The sequence below is a fragment of the Megalobrama amblycephala genome, linkage group LG14, assembly GCF_018812025.1.
Source record: "Megalobrama amblycephala isolate DHTTF-2021 linkage group LG14, ASM1881202v1, whole genome shotgun sequence".
Lineage (NCBI taxonomy): Eukaryota > Metazoa > Chordata > Actinopteri > Cypriniformes > Xenocyprididae > Megalobrama > Megalobrama amblycephala.
Window position 1 is genome coordinate 1628636 of NC_063057.1, and position 21756 is coordinate 1650391.

The following is a 21756-nucleotide window of genomic DNA, read 5'->3' on the forward strand; positions in this document are numbered from 1 at the left end:
GTTGTGTCAAATCAATTAATTGCAGTTAATCGCATCTAATGTGAATACATATCAATATGTGTATATGTATGTGTATACATGTGTATACACACACCCACACCCACACATATATATATATATATATATATACACATACACACAAATATACACAAACTTTTATATTAGATGCGATTAATCGTGACACACACACACACACATATTATATAAACACAAACTTTTATGCTAATTGTGATTAATCATTATTAATCACTTTGACAGCCCTATATATATATATATATATATATATATATATATATATATATGTCCTGCAAGCAAATAAGTATTATAATATTTTATAAAGTTGTCACAGTTGTTACATACAAGCTGTCATGTAAAATGTTGTAATTTACAGGATTAATTGTATTATTAATTCTAAATTTTAAATATTAATTTACTATAAAATACTATACTATATTATTACAGAAAAATATATAACAATAATATAATAGTTTTATTAACTACTATAAAAATTAATGGTATACTATATATAAATACTATATATATATTAATTCTATTGGCTAAAACAATGACATTTGTCTGTTAACATTTTTTTTCACAATTTCATGATTTTTCTGTGCTTCACAATTATTTGAGTATATAAATGAATCTAATAGAAGTCAGGTTCACATTGTGACAACTTACCCCATGTAGTGTGACAACGTGCCCCGCTTATAAGGACAGTATATGGGCTTTATGGGGTGTGTATACAGAAGATATTAACTGGTGTGACAACTATAGCCTGGCCTCCCCTATTTTTTTTTTTTTTTTTTTTTTTTAAATCAATACTTTCTCAAGCATCAAACATTCAAATGCCATTTTTGCTGGTCCCAGGAGAATATATTAGGAAAAGCCAACATGCAATTTGTCCTCAAGCTTCCTATTTGGCAGCAGGCGTCCAGTGGCACCAGCGCTTTCATCATTACACACAACCCTCAGCAGAATATTCGACAAGACGTCTTGATACAGACTCAGACAAACCCATCCCGGAAGATACAGCAGGGTCACCAGTCCCATGAAATTGAGGGGATAGTGGGAATAGTCCCAGGAGCATGCGCCGTACTGCCTGAGAGCGAAGCCCCAGCTGAACTCCCACGTGTAGATGAAGATGATGTAGATGGGCAGCCGCTGCCAGGTTCCCCATCCTCTCCTGAAGTGCAGATGCAGGTAGAGCTTCTCCACCACGAAGCTGCAGCTTCCGTACATGAAGAAGGACCACAGGGATGTGTGGCCCTTCAGGGTCCGGTCTGTGGTCTCGAACAAGTTGAACACAGAGGTGAAGATCACCTCATCCAGAAAGCCATGCATCCCGAAGAACACGAAGCGCAGGAGGCCGGGTAACCCGTTCGGGCATGAGGATCTCAACAACACCCGGTTGTTCTGATACTGCAGGCGCAGGAAGCCTTCATGAAAGACATAAGTGAAGTACAGAGCGAGCATGTAATGCACAACGAGCTGCGTGACAGAAAGCACTCTGATGCTCTCCGTACAGCTCACCACATTCCCGATCAAAATCTGCAGGCAGATGTACAGGGACGGATAGAAGACGAGGTGGAAAACGACAGGTCGCCCCTGGAAGCATCTTTTCTGCAGGTAGATCTTCTCCAGAACCAGATGCGTGATGGAGTGCACGATGCACAGATACGGAGAGGAGAATCCCAGCAGTTTGAAGTCGTTGTCATCCAGGAACCGGCGCGCGGAGGACAGCAGGATGTCCAGTGTGACTCCGTGCATCCCATAGAAATACATGCGCATCCACTGCGGTAAAGCGCTCGCGGACGCGTGTCGAGCTGTATCGCGCGCTCTCAGGCTGTCCGCTCGTGTCGTCGTCATCATGTCTCTCTCCTTGAACGCGCTCAGATGTTGATGCGTCTTTGTTCGATGGCCATTTTACGCCGTGACTCGCCGGTGACACGCTGCGCCCTCACGAAGGCACGAAATCTCACTGACCGCATTCTTGCCCGATCATTGGAAGGAGCGGAATGGGAAGAGAATAAGAGACGGAGACATAATAACACCCAACGCCAGATGGCGCTGTCCCATTTATCCAAAAATACAACGTCCCAAAAGTGATGCAGCAATACAGGATCATACAGTTCTTCACAACGCAATATATTATATTATATTATATTATATAGATTTTTTTATAATACTGTTTATTTTATTTTTGTATTTATTAAAAATATTATATTATTATATATAACTTTATTTAATATTTAAGGAATGTTATTTTAATGTTATATTTTATTAAAATTATTTTATGTTATTGTTAAATATTATTGTAATTGTTTATATTACTATTTAATTATATTTATTTTATTTTGTATTTTTATACAAACATATTACATAATTAAAAATAAATAATATATAATATATTTAGACTTTATAAATGTTATTTTTTAAAATTATATTAAAATTATTTTTGTAATACCATTTAGTAATATTTATATTTAGAAAAAGACTTCTATTTCTATAAGATTTACAAGATTTCTATATTATATTATATTATATTATATTATATTATATTATATTATATTATATAGTATTTTAGATTTTTTAAATAATACGGTTTAATTATTTATTTTATTTTTGAACTTATTTTAGAAAATTTTTTTTTATTTATTTTTATAAATGTTATTTTTAGGCTAAGTTATACTTTATTAAAATTACTTTTTGTTATTGTTAAATATTATTGAAACTGTGTATAATACTACTTAATTATATTTATTTAAATCTATTATATTATATAAATAAAAACATATTTAGACTTTAGTTTTTTATAAATTAGCCTATATTAAAATTATTTTTTTATAATACCATTTAGTAACATTTATATTTAGAAAAAGATATCTATTTCTATAAGATTTCCAAGATTTCAATTTGACATTATATTATATAGTATTTTAGATTTATAATACTAATTAAAATACTAATTCTAGATTAATAATACTGTTTAATTATTTTATTTCTGTATTTATTATTTCAGAAAGATATATTCTTACATTTAACTTTATACAATTTATAAATGTTATTTAACATATGTTTTTATATTATTTTATATTTTAGTTTTTATTATACTATCTAATTAAAAATGTAGTTTTTTTTACTTTATACAAATATTTTAAATTAAATAATTAAAAATTAAGTTATTTTTATTTTTAATTTTTTTTAAATAAAAAAAAAATTGACTTTATAAATGTTATTTATGCTATAAATTATATTATATTTGCAATCTATCTATCTATCTATCTATCTATCTATCTATCTATCTATCTATCTATCTATCTATCTATCTAAGTTTATTATACTTTCCATGGAAACTACCCTTGGGTTTCTGGAGTAATCTCTCTCTGGGACTAGACATTAGTTAACTTAAAACTCAATTCCCTTGTCGGGACATGTTCCTCAGGGACGTCTTTCAGTCATATTTAAAAGCCCTTTATGCTCAAACTCATTGATCAGTTTGGTACTGTCGTTTGTAATTCAACACACCATATAGAAGCAGTGTTATAAGAATTATACATACTACTTATTAAGCGTTATTTTAGATTCCATACAGGCTATTAATGGAATTGTGGTAAATCTGAAGCAATAAAACACCTCTGTGCGGTTTGAGCTCAGAGACTCTCCTGCAGGACTAAAATATCACAGTGTTATTATCTTCACTTCTCCTCGGGTGTTTGTAGAGGTGACAGATTAGCTCTGAGCATCCAGCCAGGAAAACTGTTATCTGTGAGAGACACAGGAATAACAGACGACAGGAAGTGGTCAGAGGTCCTCAGTGGCTCCATTAGAATATTACAGTGATGATAGAAGAAGTTGCACTGACCGCCAGTCCTCTAGCACTGTCAATGAAACAACTAGGCCTATATCCAAAGTGATTTGTAAAAACTGTTAAATGTCTATGGAGCAACTTTTGTGAAACATATAAGAACATTTTAATGTTTTTTTTTTTTTTAATATATATACAAACAAACATTTCTCAAATGTAAATATTCAGAGCAGGCCTAGCTGAAGCAATACTGCAGTTCTTCAAAGCGGACACTAGATGGAACCAAAGTGCGTTTTTAACTCATTGTAAAGTCACACTGATGCACCATTACCCTTAGGAAAGAAACATAATTGTATGTGAATGGCACATTATTATCATGCTGGTACATGACATGATCGTTCAGAATATTACAGCAACGCTCAAAGCAATAAATCGCTTTAATTTATCCCAGCATGCCCACAGCATTTCAGATTAGCATCAAATGTTCGCCATTATCAAATCTCAGTTCACTCCTTGCTTTTTCCTAATGTAACTCTATGGGAGTTTGGATGGTGTATGTTCACTTACACTAATGTAATGCGCTATAATCACTATCAAATAAGACTTTTCTATTAGGCTACTTAGCATAGCTTATATGTTTATCAGTTTATAATCATGTTAATGGGGCATTATAGTTCCTTTAAAGAAAAAGGGAAGATTTAAATGCTTTGCACCACACAAGGATAATATCAAATCAGTTTTGTTTTACAGAAATCTAGTTAGCTATACTGTACTTGTCTGAGCTAGTAACGGTGACCGAGTGGGACGGAGCTTAGCGATCGGTCAGTTAGCTATTAGCAAATTCTTCTGTTTACATATCCACCTTATTTTGCAACGCGATATGGCGTTCTGTGAATGTGCACTGACTTCCAGGCAAATAACTAAGAATAACTAGACTAAACTATATGTTAAAACCAGCCTATATATTAAAATAATAGGCTATTTTAAGAAATATGCAATATCAAGCAGCATAAGGAGCTGTTTTGTACAGCTAAAAATAGTCTAACTGGAAGCAAATGACACCGGAAATTCAAGTTACAAAAGGCTGTATCCGCTTTTACCTTAAAGTCGGCATGAAATGGAAGTTGCGCTAGTCTTTTCTTCTCTATATCCGAGTGAAATTGCTTCGCGAACAAGAACAAATGTAGGGCGGGGCTTGATTTTGTCCGTGGGGAATTGATTGGATGGTTATGGTTTGCTATTGGTGGATCTCATTTGATTGACAGGTTGCCCCGCCCTCGTCATCAGAGAAGAGGGAGGGGAAGTTATTCTGATTCAAGATTACAAGGAAAATGAATAATAATAAAAAAATAACAGATTTTTAAAATAAGGTATAGCCTGTATATATACAAAAACACGTTTTTATTATTGCAGAAATGACAGACGGCTCTAGATGACTGATGTTGTCATCTGTTCAGGTCCGTGAAAAAGACCCACTCTATGCATGATTTTAATAGATATCTAAAAATGTAATTTCAGATCCCATTTCCTCCAATTTGCGGCTCTTATTGGTTTGAGCAGCTCTGTGTGTCTGGTTCAGTGTCGGAGGGCCGCGGTCGGGTCAAGAGGGGGAGGGAATAAACAAAGTCCCACGAGGGGCTTCATTCTTGTTTACAGTTTCTGGGCTTTATTAGGTATTCCCTTCACTTCCTGGTCTCCCTGGGTCCTCCGTACTGAGCCCTGCATCCATAATGAGGTTTTAAATGATCTTGGTCAGGATTTCCACAGTGTCTTTTAGACAGCTCCGAGTCAAGAGTGAGTGACCGAATCTGCACAGATAGATTTGCATTACACACTGCAGTCACACATGAGAGCAATTGCGTGGCACTATCTTTACCTCCCATCTGTAATTCATATCTCAGAGGTTACACTGTAAGGCCGTTAAAGCAGCACAAGGTCATCGCCATGGAAACAGCGACTTCAGCTGCAGTCATTCTCCTGCACTGGTCAGTTTGCATGTTTACAGCTGAGGCCAGATAATCTTTTAGCATCCGTTTATAGGTAGGATCTGTGTTTTCTCTGCGTTCAGCAGAAGGACAGCCAGATGCCGGCGGTCTGCACGTCCTCAGCACGTCCTTGCATCTCGCAATGGAAGCCATTTGACGGCGTCATCACCCACCACAGCGCTGCTTTATCCAGCTAAACACACCTTTGTGGTTTCATCTGCTTTTGTTAAATGGTGCAATAGCCCTGTGTGAGAAATAAGACATAGCTGTTATTTTTAATGAGCTCCCATGGCAAGGTGGAAACTGGGGTGAATGTTGTTGCGTTTGAACTGGAGGTAACAATGCATGTCAGGTTGAAAGAGTACAGGACGCGCTTCATGTGACTGCAGCTGAGCGAGAACAACCTCCTGCCAAACTTGAAATACAGTGATAACAGAAGAATACAGAACTAAGAGAAAAGGTGAATGGTGCTTGAATATGCAAAATTCATCACTATAATGATAGGGTTGCTACACTACTGTTCAAAAGATTTTTTTTTATTTGTACAGCAAGGACACATTAAATGGATCAAAAGTGACAGTAAAGACATTTATAATGTTAAAATAAGATTTCTATTTCAAAAATTAACTTTCTATTCATCAAAATATTAACATTGACAAGAATAATAATAATCTTAAATGTTTCTTGAGCATCAAATCATCATATTAGAAGGATTTCTGAAGGATCATGTGACACTGAAGACTGGAGTAATGATTTGATCACAGGAATAAATTACATTTTAACATATATACAAATGAAAAACTAGAAAATTGTAACTAGAAAGTGAATTTTTGGGACATACTTTTATGTGTGCTTGACAAAGCCTTGTCTGAAAGTTTTAAGTTTTATAAGCTTCCTAACAAGTTTTATCATGTTGTTAGCATGTCTTAGCATCTTACATCTTGCTAACATGTTTGCAGCATGTTTTAATACATTGCTAGCATGAATTCACAAGTTGCAAGCATATTTAGCATGTTTGCCAACATGAATTAGCAGGTTATTGTCATGTCTTACCAAATTACTAACATATATTTGCTAACATGTTTTAACATTTCGCTAGCATGAATGAACATGCTAGCATGTTGCTAATATGTTTAATACATTGCTAGCATGAATTAACACATTGCTAACATGATTAAGAATGTTGTTACATGTTTTAATGTTTGATAGCATGAATTAGCATGTTGCTAGCATGATTTTACATACTGTTAGCATGTTTTAAGATGTTGCTAACATGAATTAGCATGTGCTAGCATTAATAAGCACATTGTTAGCATGAATTAGCATGTTGCTAATATGTTTAACGCTAACATGAATTAGTATGTTTGCTAATATGTTTAACACTTTGCTAGCCTAAATTAGCAAGTTGATAACATGATTAAGAATGCTGTTAACATGTTTTAACGTTTGATAACATGAATTAGCATGTTGCTAGCAGGATTTAGCATTCTGCTAGCATTTTTTAGAATGTTTAGCATTAATTAACATGTGTTAGCATGAATTAGCACATTGCTAGAATTAGCATTATGCTAGCATTTTTAGCATGTTGTTAGCTTTTTTTTAACACATTACTAACATGAATTAGCATGTTTGCTAGCATGGTTTTTACTCGCTATGCAGTTGGTAGCGTATTCTGAGTGATTAGCTAAAAATCCCTGAAGTCTCTGTGATATTCAAGTCCTTCATTCAAGTCTGTAGGATTATTTTGTTTTATTGTTGATCAAGTGAAACTCATAAGTCTGATTGCGAGTAACAGCACACAGTAGAAACAGTAGAGCAGTAGAAACAGTGGCATTTCTGTGTGACAACCTGAGTGACTGGTAGCTCGAGGGAATATGTAACACAGTAAGGGCATAGAGACGCTTTAACTAGCTGAAGATGGACATTACTATCAATGGTTAGTGTTGGTTTACACTGAGAGGTCACAGGGGCAGGATGTGATGTCGTCAGAAACTGGATTATCTGCAGGAAATGGCCACTTAGTGACAACTGAGAGGGTTTTCATGTGTTCCAAAACCTAGTGAGCTGCCCTGCTGTCTACATAGACAAAGTTATTATAGTTAACTAAAACTAAAATCTGTGGTGGTGCATTGCTGCCTCATGCATTTTATTTTTTCTTCTCAATTATGTCGTAATAACGACATGTTATGTTGTTTAAACTATATATATTTACTCATAATAACAAGATGCTGTGTCATTAAAACAGCATATTTTCTTGTTAAAATGCCATTTTCTTGTTGTAAGATGTTGTCATTAAAATGATGTTAAATGCTATAAAAATACGTTGTTTGAACGACAGAACATCTTGTTATTACAAGAAAATTGTTGTTTTAACGACATAGCATCTAATTATTATGAGATAATATAGTTTAAACGACATATCTCATTCTGAGAAAATGTCATTTTAACAAGAAAATTGTTTTAATGGCATCGCATCTAATTATTACGAGAAAATATTTCATTTAAATGACATCTCGTTATTACGAGAAAATGCTGTTTAAAGACAGAGCATCTAATTATTACGAGAAATATAGTTTAAATTACATAACATCTCGTTATTATGAGAAAATGACGTTTTAAAGATGTAGCATCTAATTATTACAAGAAAATATAGATTAAATTACATAACATCTTGTTATTACATGAAAATGTCGCTTTAAAGGTGTAGAATCTAATTATTATGAGAAAATATATAATTAAAATTACATATCTCGTTATTATGAGAAAATGCTGTTTTAAAGACGTAGCATCTAATTATTACAAGAAAATATATCGTTTAAATTACATATCTCGTTATTACGAGAAAATTACATTTTAAAGACGTAGCATCTAATTGTTACGGGAAAATATATCGTTTAAATTGCATAACATCTCGTTAATACGAGAAAATATATAGTTAAAATTACATAACATCTCGTTATTACGAGAAAATGCTGTTTTAAAGACGTAGCATCTAATTATTACAAGAAAATATATCGTTTAAATTGCATAACATCTCGTTATTATGAGAAAATGACGTTTTAAAGACGTAGCATCTAATTATTACGAGAAAATATATCGTTTAAATTGCATAACATCTCGTTATTACGAGAAAATATATCGTTAAAATTACATAACATCTCGTTATTATGAGAAAATATATCGTTAAAATTACATATCTCGTTATTATGAGAAAATGACATTTTAAAGACGTAGCATCTAATTATTACAAGAAAATATATCGTTTAAATTGCATAACATCTCGTTATTACGAGAAAATATATCGTTAAAATTACATAACATCTTGTTATTACGAGAAAATATATTGTTAAAATTACATAACATCTCGTTATTATGAGAAAATTACGTTTTAAAGACGTAGCATCTAATTATTATGAGAAAATATATCGTTTAAATTGCATAACATCTCGTTATTACGAGAAAATATATTGTTAAAATTACATAACATCTCGTTATTACGAGAAAATATATTGTTAAAATTACATAACATCTCGTTATTACGAGAAAATATATTGTTAAAATTACATAACATCTCGTTATTATGAGAAAATGACGTTTTAAAGACGTAGCATCTAATTATTACGAGAAAATATATCGTTTAAATTGCATAACATCTCGTTATTACGAGAAAATATATTGTTAAAATTACATAACATCTCATTATTACGAGAAAATGCTGTTTTAAAGACGTAGCATCTAATTATTACAAGAAAATATATCGTTTAAATTGCATAACATCTCGTTATTATGAGAAAATGACGTTTTAAAGACGTAGCATCTAATTATTAAGAGGAAATATATCGTTTAAATTGCATAACATCTCGTTATTACGAGAAAATATATCGTTAAAATTACATAACATCTCGTTATTACGAAAAAATGCTGTTTTAAAGACGTAGCATCTAATTATTACAAGAAAATCTATCGTTTAAATTGCATAACATCTCGTTATTATGAGAAAATGACGTTTTAAAGACGTAGCATCTAATTATTACAAGAAAATATATCGTTTAAATTGCATAACATCTCGTTATTATGAGAAAATGACGTTTTAAAGACGTAGCATCTAATTATTATGAGAAAATGTATCGTTTAAATTGCATAACATCTTGTTATTATGAGAAAATATCGTTAAAATTACATAACATCTCGTTATTACGAGAAAATGCTGTTTTAAAGACGTAGCATCTAATTATTACAAGAAAATATATCGTTTAAATTGCATAACATCTTGTTATTATGAGAAAATGACGTTTTAAAGACGTAGCATCTAATTATTACGAGAAAATATATCGTTTAAATTGCATAACATCTCGTTATTACGAGAAAATATATCGCTAAAATTACATAACATCTCATTACGAGAAAATGCTGTTTTAAAGACGTAGCATCTAATTATTACGGGAAAATATATTGTTTTTAATTGCATAACATCTCGTTATTACGAGAAAATATATCATTAAAATTGCATAACATCTTGTTATTATGAGAAAATACATCGTTAAAATTACATATCTCGTTATTACGACAATTGAGTGGAAAAAAAATCATATGTGGCAGAATTTGTTCCACTGACTTCCATGCAATGCATTCTGGGAATGCATTCTTTAAAGGATAGTTCGAGTTGCATCTTTAAGAATATAAATAACTACAGTAGATTGGTGCAAAGTCTGCAGTCTGACAAATTGGCTCCCCAATATTAATTGATATTCATGCTAGAATGTGTGCCACATGCCACAAACGATAACTAAAATCCTGTTCATTAAAGTGCAAAAAAACAAAAAAACAAACAAAAAAAACTGCTGAGAGAAGGAACAAAGAGGTGCTACATCAGAGATGGACATTGTATCAAACTGCTGACATTTCAGTATCCATGCAGCTGTTGAATAAAGAGACATGAATATTGAAATCAGGAGGGAGTGGCCATGCTGAGTTCACACACACTGACCAGACTGTGAAGAGGACGGAGGTTTGGCTCAATGAAGGTCATGCATTGTTGCCGGGTTGAGTGTTCGTTTGCTCACCCTGGAGAACTCCATTATTATTCACAGCGTTACTCGTAATAAATGCAAAAATCTGAAGCTGGGCTGGTTTTTCATATCCCCTTTTCAGAAATGTTTGGTCGAAATGCCAGAAGAATGTCAAACTAATGTCAGCAATTAGACCTGATTCACAATTTGCATCAAGCTTCTTCAGCAGCTCCACATCCATCAAATGAGAAAAACCATTAGCCATTTGTTTTCAGATGCTTTTTGCTCCACCATTTCTCTTTTTTAATTATTATTAATTGCTCTAGCGAGATAATGAAATAATTTAGCATTTTCAGATAAGGCAGCCGTGACAGAGGGAATGAGCACTCGTCATCTCTCCAAATCTAATTACAGATATCTGTTCCGCTAGAGACAAAACAGATCAAACAAATTCCCAGTTTGAACCGTCACATACTGTATAATAATCATTAAGATTCTGCACTTTCTTATCAACATGTGGGAGTGCTTTTCCAGAAATCACTGCCATAATGCTAAGGTGAGGAAGTGTCTCTATAATATTCTGGTCTCAAGTCCATCATAAATGAATATATTTATTCTAAAATTTTTAATAAATAATATAAACATATTACATTATTATTTATTAATATTATTATTTTTTTTAAATTATTAAATAAATTATATGTATAATATAATAAATTATATGTATAAAAATACATAAAAGAATATATTTATTCAAAAAATTAAATAAATGATGTAAACATTATTATTTAATAATAATATTAAATAAACATTATTAAATAATAGAATTAGTATTTATATTATTTATTACAAAAGATTAATTATAATATATAAAGTAAAAAAACAAATAAAAAATACATGAATATATTTATTAAAAATCAAATAAATAATATAAACATTATAATATTTTTGTTTAATAATAATAATAATAATAATAATAATAATAATAATAATTAAACAACATTAAATAATATAATTTTTTTATTAAAATAAATATATTATATTATAAATAACAAATAAAATACAAAGAAATAAAAAAATGAATATATTTATTCTAAAAATTAAATAATATAAACATATTAATATTTAATAAAATTATTATTCTATATTATTTATTTGAAAAAATTAATTTCATAAAGTAAATATATTTTTTTTCTAAAAAATGAATTAAATAATACAAACATATTATATGATAATATTATTATTTAATAATATTTTTTAAATAAAATATTATTAAATAATAATTATTATTTTTATATTATTAAAATAAATGAATTGTATAAAATAAACAACATATATTATATTTTCCCCTTTTATTTTATATATATATTATATTATATTATATTATATTATATTATATTATATTATATTATATTATATTATATTATATTATATTATATTTAAGATTCTGCACTTTCTTAACAACATGTGAGAAGTGCTTTTCCAGAAATCACTGCCATAATGCTAAGGTGAGGAAGTGTCTCTATAATATTCTGGTCTCAAGTCCATCATAAATGAATATATTTATTCTAAAATTTTTAATAAATAATATAAACATATTACATTATTATTTATTAATATTATTATTTTTTTTAAATTATTAAATAAATTATATGTATAATATAATAAATTATATGTATAAAAATACATAAAAGAATATATTTATTCAAAAAATTAAATAAATGATGTAAACATTATTATTTAATAATAATATTAAATAAACATTATTAAATAATAGAATTAGTGTTTATATTATTTATTACAAAAGATTAATTATAATATATAAAGTAAAAAAACAAATAAAAAATACATGAATATATTTATTAAAAATCAAATAAATAATATAAACATTATAATATTTTTGTTTAATAATAATAATAATAATAATAATAATAATTAAACAACATTAAATAATATAATTTTTTTATTAAAATAAATATATTATATTATAAATAACAAATAAAATACAAAGAAATAAAAAAATGAATATATTTATTCTAAAAATTAAATAATATAAACATATTAATATTTAATAAAATTATTATTCTATATTATTTATTTGAAAAAATTAATTTCATAAAGTAAATATATTTTTTTTTCTAAAAAATGAATTAAATAATACAAACATATTATATGATAATATTATTATTTAATAATATTTTTTAAATAAAATATTATTAAATAATAATTATTATTTTTATATTATTAAAATAAATGAATTGTATAAAATAAACAACATATATTATATTTTCCCCTTTTATATTATATTATATTATATTATATTATATTATATTATATTATATTATATTATATTATATTATATTATATTATATTATATTATATTATATTATATTTAAGATTCTGCACTTTCTTAACAACATGTGAGAAGTGCTTTTCCAGAAATCACTGCCATAATGTTAAGGTGAGGTAGGTCTCTATAATATTCTGGGTTTTTAAATTAAGCTAAAGAACTTAAAAGAATATTAGAAGAAAGAGAGAAATGCTAAGAAAGCAATGATATAGAAAAATGTTTGAGATATTTCTTCACTGCTTCTTCTCCCAATATTCTGGCATAGAGCTTGAGATTTATGTATTGAATCGTTGAGGCGTGAGGCGTCTTCTTCCATTTCCAAATCCCAGACCTCCCGTCCTGATTGATTGACTGACTGCGGAAGGACAAACACATCACATCACCCATCCAGAATGAAAATTGGCTTCATGTTAATCCATTAAAATGCCAGAACCATTCTGTCAGCCCCACAAAAAACTAAATTATTAAAGGCTTGCGCTGTGATACAAACACAAGTGAATCAAAATATTGTTAACCGAATCTGCAGCAGTTTTCACCCATGGAAGGCGTAGCTGGATATCAGATGTGTGCCAATGAAAAGTTCTGCTCTAACAACTGCATTACCATGCGGCTCACAGCAGATGCTCGGGTTGTGTGTGACTCCCGCCGTGTCGGTAAGCAGGGAATGCTGGGTAATGTCACAGTTTTGGGACTGCTCCCCTGCGTCGAGGTCACTGGGCTGAAGTGAATCTGAACAGTCCAATTAGGATTTGCATAATAAAAGATTAACACCCTCAAACAGAGACTCGTCTCCACAGGTGACGCCTTGAAACATGCCAGCAGAACAATACAGGACGAACATGAAGAGATAATGAGATGATGTGCTTTATTATCATTATCCCAAACTACTGCATGAAATGAACCAGCAGATGAATCTCCTGTCCAAATGATCATGTCCGAGTCATATTTCACTCTAAAATCCAAAGAAAGAAATAATACAGCTCATTGCTAAACTTTTAATTCATTAAATCACGAATTGTGAATATAAATAAATCACCAGTAAATAAATATGTACAAACAAACAAGTAAATAAAAAAAACATCAAACCAATAAAAACATAAATGAAAATATTTATTCAAAAAATCAAATAAATAATAAACATATTATATTATTATCATTTGATCATAATATTTCATAAATTATCATTTTATATTATTTATTAAAAATAAATGAATTTCATAAAGGAAGTGAATATTTTTTTTCTAAAAATGAATTAAATACAAACATATATTATACTATTATTATTTAATTATAATAATACAAATATTAAATAATATAATTATTGTTTGTATATTATTTATTCAAAAAGTATTATATTATAAATTAAAATAAAACCCAAACAAATAAAAAAATACATAAATTAATATATTTATTCTAAAAAATAAAATAAAATGAAATAAATAATATAAACATATTATATTACTATAATTTAATAATATTTAATATATTAATTATTATGTTATATTATTTATTAAAAATAAATGCATTTCATATAGAAAGTTAATATATTATTTTCTAAAAATGAATTAATACAAACATATAATATACTATTATTATTTAATAATAATAATATTTTAATAAAAACTATTATTAAATAATAGAATTATTATTTTATATTATTTATTAAAATAAATGAATTATATTATATGATATTATATTATAAATAAAAAGCCCAAAAAAATAAAAAATACATAAATTTATATATTTATAAAAAAAATGAAATAAATAAAATTAAATAACAAATAAAATAAATAAATAAAAACGTTTTATATTATTATAATTTAATAATATTTAATTAAATTATTATTTAGATTATTTATTAAAAAATTTATGAATTTCATAAAGAAAGTTAATATATTTTTTCTAAAAAATGAATTAATACAAACATTATATTATTCTATTATTTAATAATAAAAAATATTAAATTATCATTTTGATATTGTTTATTGAAATAATATAATATAATATAATATAATACTCATATATATTATGAGATTCACCTTAAGTCTACTTTTTATTTTAATTATACAATATATATTTACTAAAAATAAATGAATTGAACATATATTGATTATATATATAATTTTTTTTTTTTTTTTCCTTTTTATTTTGGGATGTAATGTTCCAGACATGTTTTTGTGAGATTCACCTTAACCCAAAGCATTAGTTTGGATGAATTTCTTCAACCTTTCACGTGTTCTCTAATGAAACCATTCATCCAAAGAGGAAGGAATCATTGCAGAGTTCCTCGCCATTGAGGCCCCAGAGGATGCTGGGTAGTCTCTGACCCACTGACACACATCTTATACCCTCTGAACATCCATCTGCTTTTGAGACTCCGCTGGAGACACTAATGCCACAGTGCCAGCTCTTCTAAATCACAGGAGAGAGTGTGTGTGAACGTGCATGAGGACGCATCGCTCAACTAGCTTAATATTTACTCTCCCTGTCCCAGCCAGTCTGCATAAATTATTCAGCCTCACACACACACTGTCTGCTTCCATGCTGTCACACATTCAGACGGAAATGAAAACATACTAGTGCACTAAAGCATCCTCTCCACTGCAATGTGCATGTGTACATCTCTAAATGGGTCAGGCAATGAAAAACAGCTTACTCTTTTGGGTTCGATACACCATGCAGAGGTACTCATTATTTACAGGTACAGCCTTAAAGGTACAGTACACAAAAACAGCCGAAGGTGGAAAATAGTCGTGAAACACTTTTGATGCACGTAAGTGTTTCAGAGCATAATAGTTGGTTTTTTAATTATTTCCCACACATACAGTATATCTCATGCACATTGACCAACGTTCACTCTAAAAAAGTCTGGGTTAAAATGCTGATTTTTAATTTCAAACCTATTTTGGGTTCATTTTAAGCTAGCCATATAATTTTTAAACAATAGTTGAGTTAAATAAAACTGCCCAGCATGTTGGGCAAACATGTAACCCATCTGCTGGGTTAAAACAACCCAATCGCTGGGTTTGTCCATTTTCAACCCAACCTGGGTTGTTTTTAACCCAGCATTTTTGAAGAGTGTTCATTTCTCAGCATTCCTCATTGGTAAAACAAACTCAATTCCATGCCAAAATTCCTGTAGTCTTTCCAGTCTAATTATGGACCAAATCTGCACTCATTATCTTAGATTATCGTAGACTATGAATATGCAGCTACCGGTGCATAAATTATGTAAATGCATGAGTGCGGAGAGAATCGATTGGAACTAATTGATAAATGAGTGGCTCTAATCTGAGATAATGTGCTGTCAGTCAATGTGAGTTTAACATCTCGTCGCCAAAAGACCCGCTGCTCTATCACTGCTATAGATTCATATTATCACAAAATGACATCTGCAAGAGTTGAATAAACCCAGAGCCTTCGCTGTAATGTGGCTGTTCGCCGTGTTTTGAGTAGCAGGTGTCAGAGATGAGCATGGAGATCATCATATCGGATCAGACTAATAAAAGTAACAGGCTTTTTGCCAGATGATGTATGATGATTTATACACATGCAGACACTCATCCAATTCACATTCGCACGCTCTCTCTGGCTCTCGGATACATACAGACAGCCTCGCTCTCCACATAACTACAGAGATGGAGAGGGAAAATATATTTTAAAGCTGAACTGGGCTGACATGAATGATGTTTCCCACAGAATAAAAGATTTTCAAAGCTGTATTTACTTGAGAGATCATCCCTCTAAACCTTTCGGGGTTATTTCTTCTGTTTGAATCTCACAGAAATATTTTCAGTTCGTATTTCACCTCAACATCAAAGGAAGAAATTATAGTATGCGTACATCAGAAGTATGTATGAGAAGTAAGAGAAGTAGAGTTGTGTGCCATCAGCATAGCAGTGATAAGAAAAACCATGTTTCTGAATGACAGATCCTAGTGATGACATGTAAATGGAGAAGAGAAGTGGTCCAAGCACCGAGCCCTGAGGCACTCCAGAAGCTAGATGTTGCGACGTAGGCACCTCACCCCTCCACAACACCCTGAAGGACCTACCTGAGAGGTAAGACCTGAACCACTGGAGCGCTGCTCCTGAGATGCCTTTCATCTTGAGGGTTGACAGGAGGATCTGGTGGTTAACTTCGTTAAAAGCAGCAGACAGATCCAGCGAGATGAGTACTGAGGACTGTCAGTCTCTGAGCCTCAATAACCGAGAGCAGGGCAGCCTCAGTTGAGTGTCCGCTTTTGAAACCAGTCTGGTTGTTGTCCAGGAGGTTGTTCTGTGCAAGAAAAGTAGAGACTTAGTTGAACACGACTCGTTTAAGTGTTTTAGCAATGATCCGGATACCGGTCTGCAATGTTCTAGAAGTGCTGGTTGCTTAAAGGGTTAGTTCACCCCACAATGAAAATTCTGTCATATCGTTCCAAACCTGTAAGATCTTCATTCATCTTTGGAACACAAATTAAGATATTTTTGATAAAATCCGAGAGGTTTATGACTCTCCAGACAGCAATATAATCAACACTTTCAAGGTCCAGAAAGGTACTGAAGACGTCGTTAAAACAGTCATGTGACTGCAGTGGTTCAACCTTAATGTTATGAAACAACGAGAATACTTTTTGTGCACAAAAACAAAATAAAAATAGCGACTTTATTCAACAATATCCTCTCTATCCTGTCATTATCATATGATGTTTACGTTCAGCGCTTCCAGGTTCTACATCAGAATGCCGGCGTTATTTTCTTTGCATTATTTCATTATTTTCTTTGCATTAGAGTAATGAGCTTTTGTGCATTACACAGTAATGAAAATTTGCAGGAAAACTATGCTTGATTATGACAAAAATAATGTCACAATGCAAAAATAAATCTTTATAGGCTCCATTGTTCCATGTGAAACATAATTTCAGTCTTTCTTTTGATTTGAGGGTGAAATATGATTCAGACTTTTCACACTCAATATAACTGGTGTTTGATGGCCTTGCAAAAATCTGTCTCTTTCTCTCTCTCTCTCTCTCACACACACACACACACACACACACACACACACATACCTACTTAACTACAATGTGAGGACGTATGACTGGATACCCTACCTTTAGGGACTACCCTTTCTGAAGGGTCTAGAGACTAAAGAAAGACATCACTGCGCTTCTGGAGAAGCCGTTATTACAGATATCACTTGATTTTATCAATAAAACACTTCCTTAAAGACCTGACACTTTACCTTCACATTGGGGACAGTATTTTATATGTCCAATTTGGGGACATACACAAACTCTGATCTAGTCATCCTTTGAGGACTGTGGAGATACACAGACTCTGGTTAAGGTACACTTTCAGGACTTTGTTGTAACTTGTAATTTTATAAGTTATTTATCCTAAGAAGACACAGAAGTGGAATATTATAATTCAAAGTTTCAATACTGGGTACTGGAATCAAGCTAGAGCAGAGAAACTAGTGTGAGAGACTAAACTGGGCTTTTTAACTTCTTCAAGATCACTGAAAATGGGTAGCATACATTTTCATTTGATTTGCAGCTTGAGATCAAGTGCCTTTGGATTGCTCAGTTGGGAAATTACAATTAACATTCAGAAATATTATTGATTCGACTGTATTGACTATCAAAGAACAAAAGATGAACTGAATTAAGCTGAATAATGAAATTATTGTCTTCTGCAGAACTGTTTTACAAATGGAATACAAATCATGTCAATTGTTAAAATTTGCAACAGTTATTTTATGTGTGTGAAGGTGTTTTGAAATGAACTGTACAGTATAAACACATCCTTAGAAATAAAGTTGTCTTGACTTCAAGGCAGAGAACACTTCCCTGACCACTGCCTGCATCCTTCTAGTTAATTTAGCATTGACTGCAAATAATCATTACCCCAAAAACATCTTAAGATGTTTTCCTCACCAGTGTCATCTCTGGCTACTCACTGGGGCCTTAAGACATTAGGCATGTTTTCTGCAAAATGTAATAATAGTCAAAAAAACTATATGAATAAAAATAGTGACACACACACTCTGATAAAATGACTCTTTGGGGACCTCTAATCATACACACACTCCGATAAAATGACTCTTTGGGGACTCTAGTGATACACAAAATCTGATAAAATGACTCTTTGAGGACTCTAGTCATACACACACTCCGATAAAATGACTCTTTGGGGACTCTAGTGATACACAAAATCCGATAAAATGACTCTTTGAGGACTCTAGTCATACACACACTCCGATAAAATGACTCTTTGGGGACTCTAGTGATACACAAAATCTGATAAAATGACTCTTTGAGGACTCTAGTCATACACACACTCCGATAAAATGACTCTTTGGGGACTCTAGTGATACACAAAATCTGATAAAATGACTCTTTGAGGACTCTAGTCATACACACACTCCGATAAAATGACTCTTTGGGGACTCTAGTGATACACAAAATCTGATAAAATGACTCTTTGAGGACTCTAGTGATACACAAAATCCGATAAAATGACTCTTTGAGGACTCTAGTGATACACAAAATCCGATAAAATGACTCTTTGAGGACTCTAGTCATACACACACTCCGATAAAATGACTCTTTGAGGACTTTAGTGATACACAAAATCCGATAAAATGACTCTTTGAGGACTCTAGTCATACACAAAATCCGATAAAATGACTCTTTGAGGACTTTAGTGATACACAAAATCCGATAAAATGACTCTTTGAGGACTCTAGTCATACACAAAATCCGATAAAATGACTCTTTGAGGACTTTAGTGATACACAAAATCCGATAAAATGACTCTTTGAGGACTTTAGTGATACACAAAATCCGATAAAATGACTCTTTGGGGACTCTAGTGAGACAAACTGATTAAATGAGTCTTTAATATTAACAATAACAACACATTGTGGCGAATAACAGAAATTCAAAAAGATAAGAAAAAAAAACAATTTACAAAGGACAACAATGAAAATGCAAAACTGGCACTAACTTGGAGGCTTCCGTACTTCCTCCATTCACCCATCTTTAAAATCTCTCTAATACTTTTAACACTTTACCTTCACCCTCCTCCTTCCCTTTACATTCTCTTTCTTTTCACAACCTTTACATTCACTCCTCCCCTTTTCACAACCTTTACATTCGCTCCTCCCTCTTTTCATCCCTTTTACATCCGCTCCTCCCTCTTTTCACAACCTTTACATTCACTCCTCCTCTTTTCACCCTTTTAACCGCTCCTCCTCTTTTCACAACCTTTACATTCGCTCCTCCCTCTTTTCATCCCCTTTACATTCGCTCCTCCCTCTTTTCATCCCCTTTACATTCGCTCCTCCCTCTTTTCACAACCTTTACATTCGCTCCTCCCTCTTTTCACAATCTTTACATTCGCTCCTCCCTCTTTTCATCCCCTTTACATTCGCTCCTCCCTCTTTTCATAACCTTTACATTCGCTCCTCCCTCTTTTCATCCCCTTTACATTCGCTCCTCCCTCTTTTCATCCCCTTTACATTCGCTCCTCCCTCTTTTCATCCCCTTTACATTCGCTCCTTTTCATCGCCTTTACATTCGCGCCTCCCTCTTTTCACAACCTTTACATTCACTCCTCCCTCTTTTCACAACCTTTACATTCACTCCTCCCTCTTTTCATCCCCTTTACATTCGCTCCTCCCTCTTTTCACAACCTTTACATTCGCTCCTCCCTCTTTTCACAACCTTTACATTCGCTCCTCCCTCTTTTCACAATCTTTACATTCGCTCCTCCCTCTTTTCATCCCCTTTACATTCGCTCCTCCCTCTTTTCACAACCTTTACATTCGCTCCTCCCTCTTTTCATCCCCTTTACATTCGCTCCTCCCTCTTTTCACAACCTTTACATTCGCTCCTCCCTCTTTTCACAATCTTTACATTCGCTCCTCCCTCTTTTCATCCCCTTTACATTCGCTCCTCCCTCTTTTCACAATCTTTACATTCGCTCCTCCCTCTTTTCATCCCCTTTACATTCGCTCCTCCCTCTTTTCATCCCCTTTACATTCGCTCCTCCCTCTTTTCACCCCTTTACATTCGCTCCTCCCTCTTTTCATCCCCTTTACATTCGCTCCTCCCTCTTTTCACAATCTTTACATTCGCTCCTCCCTCTTTTCATCCCCTTTACATTCGCTCCTCCCTCTTTTCATCCCCTTTACATTCGCTCCTCCCTCTTTTCACAACCTTTACATTCGCTCCTCCCTCTTTTCACAATCTTTACATTCGCTCCTCCCTCTTTTCATCCCCTTTACATTCGCTCCTCCCTCTTTTCACAATCTTTACATTCGCTCCTCCCTCTTTTCATCCCCTTTACATTCGCTCCTCCCTCTTTTCATCCCCTTTACATTCGCTCCTCCCTTTTTCATCCCTTTACATTCGCTCCTTTTCATCGCTTTACATTCGCTCCTCCCTCTTTTCACAACCTTTACATTCACTCCTCCCTCTTTTCACAACCTTTACATTCACTCCTCCCTCTTTTCATCCCCTTTACATTCGCTCCTCCCTCTTTTCACAACCTTTACATTCGCTCCCTCTTTTCATCCCCTTTACATTCGCTCCTCCCTCTTTTCACAACCTTTACA

The 21756-nt window shown here is 32.1% G+C and overlaps 1 protein-coding gene and 1 long non-coding RNA gene across 2 annotated transcripts; both read right to left on the reverse strand.

The window, feature by feature from the left end:
• Positions 1–907: 907 nt before the first annotated feature.
• Positions 908–2164, reverse strand: tmem229a (transmembrane protein 229A). The gene is given in 2 exon segments (XM_048155931.1): positions 908–946; positions 949–2164. Coding segments are annotated over 2 exon segments (963 nt in total). The 5' UTR covers positions 1873–2164.
• Positions 2165–20010: 17846 nt separating this feature from the next.
• LOC125245550 lies at positions 20011–20880 on the reverse strand. Its single transcript, XR_007179568.1, has 2 exons — positions 20591–20880; positions 20011–20347 (listed from the first exon to the last, which is right to left on the reverse strand). It is a non-coding gene; the product is annotated as an uncharacterized LOC125245550 (long non-coding RNA).
• Between the last annotated feature and the right edge of the window lie 876 nt (positions 20881–21756).